Below are 1588 nucleotides of genomic sequence, written 5' to 3' on the forward strand. Positions count from 1 at the left end.
GTCAGTGAAGAAGATGCCTCCTGCTCCGCCAAAGAGGACTACACCTTCACTGCATGGAGGAGGAGGAGGAGGAGGAGGAGATGGTGGTGACTTCATGTCAGAACTGATGGGCGCCATGATGAAGAAACGTAGCAATCCTTAGCCTGAGGAGAACATAGAGAACGTGGACTTTAAGTGTGGTGAGGTACGAACTCTGAGCTACATGGACAAACATTTACAGTGTGTAACATTTAGCGACATCTACTGGTGAATCATCTCCGCCTCACCCGTCTCTTCCAAGAAAAAACCCAATAATTCATGGTGATTGTACACTTAAAAAAAAGAATATTAATATATCTAAATTTAGGAGTTTAAAAAAACTACCCAGAGCTGCAAGTGTTTCCATAGTCGGTTAATCCGTTGATTATTTTCTCGATTATTCGTCTAATTGCTTGTCAGAAAGTCAGAAAGTGTTGATCAAAATGATTCAAAGGAAGCAAAGAAGTTGCAGCCCATAGACATATGATTCAATAAGTGTATAATCACTTTCTAATATGAATAATTGGTTTTTTTGTAGCTTTAGAATAAGCTTTTGAAACGTCTCCAGCCTCACCATGAGATGTCGCTAAGTCACACACTGGAGTTAGTTTAAAGATTCATGTTTGTAAATGTGTTAAAAACAAACACATGATCTCACACACACACACACATTAGTGGCTGTTTTAAGTAAACAATGTTTTTTTGTTTGTTTTTTTTTGGGACTTTTTAGAAAATAGAATTCTTGTAAATATTGTCACGTTTACCAGGGAAAATCCAGTTATTTCTTATTTTTAAATGATTGTGACCTGAATAAAAACCCTCCCTAAATGATTCCTGGTGGTGACCATCTCTTACTGGACTGAATCAGCTTAGTAAAATGACCCGATTCCTTTGATTCCTTTGTGTAAATCTGTATGTTTGGTGTCAAATTTCACAGCACATTTTACAGTGGATGTCATTCAAAAAAGTTTCAGAGCAAATGTATTCCATTAGCGTTTAATCAGCGAGAATCGGTGAAAGCCCTGATTTTTCTTCATTTCAACTTCAGCTAAATCCAGGACTCACTAGTGACGAGCAGCTGACCTTTAAACTCTGGAGGTCGTGCTGCATCACCAGACTCCTCTGCAGTCTCTTGTGTAACAAAGGGGAGAGCAGAGAGAGGATGTGGTGCAGCAGCTCCACCTAGTGGGACAAACATGAACATACAGGTATATAGCGCTTTAGTTGGCTTTGATTTCAAACCTCAGAAATCACTCTTCTCAGCCAACTCTAGACTATAGTATGACCTTTTGGTTCAAATTTTGGACGTACTCTAGAATGACATGTTTATCAAATGTTGGCCAAAACAATTGTCAAATTTTGGACGACATAGTATAGTATGATGTTTTGGTGACATATCGGGCTAAAAAAAATTTCTGATTTTGGACGACATAGTATAGTATGACGTTTTTGTCAAATTTTGAACCAAAATCTTTTTTTTCTAAGAAATTGTCAGATTTTGGACGAAGTAGTGTAGTATGACATTGAGGTCGACGACATAGTATAACATGACGTTTTGGTCAAATTTTGG

The 1588-nt window shown here is 37.8% G+C and overlaps 1 protein-coding gene across 1 annotated transcript in view; it reads left to right on the forward strand.

Annotated features, from left to right (window-relative positions):
- Positions 1–142, forward strand: part of apbb1ip (amyloid beta (A4) precursor protein-binding, family B, member 1 interacting protein) — a gene marked incomplete at its 3' end in the record, with an annotated part of 30457 nt that extends 30315 nt beyond the window's left edge. Inside the window, exon 14 of the mRNA XM_083901360.1 lies at positions 1–142. This exon is cut by the window's left edge and continues 530 nt beyond it. Coding sequence (XP_083757486.1) covers positions 1–142 — 142 coding nt within the window.
- Positions 143–1588: the final 1446 nt, after the last annotated feature.

Source organism: Microchirus variegatus (genome assembly GCF_963457635.1).
Source record: "Microchirus variegatus genome assembly, chromosome: 15".
NCBI classification, from domain to species: domain Eukaryota; kingdom Metazoa; phylum Chordata; class Actinopteri; order Pleuronectiformes; family Soleidae; genus Microchirus; species Microchirus variegatus.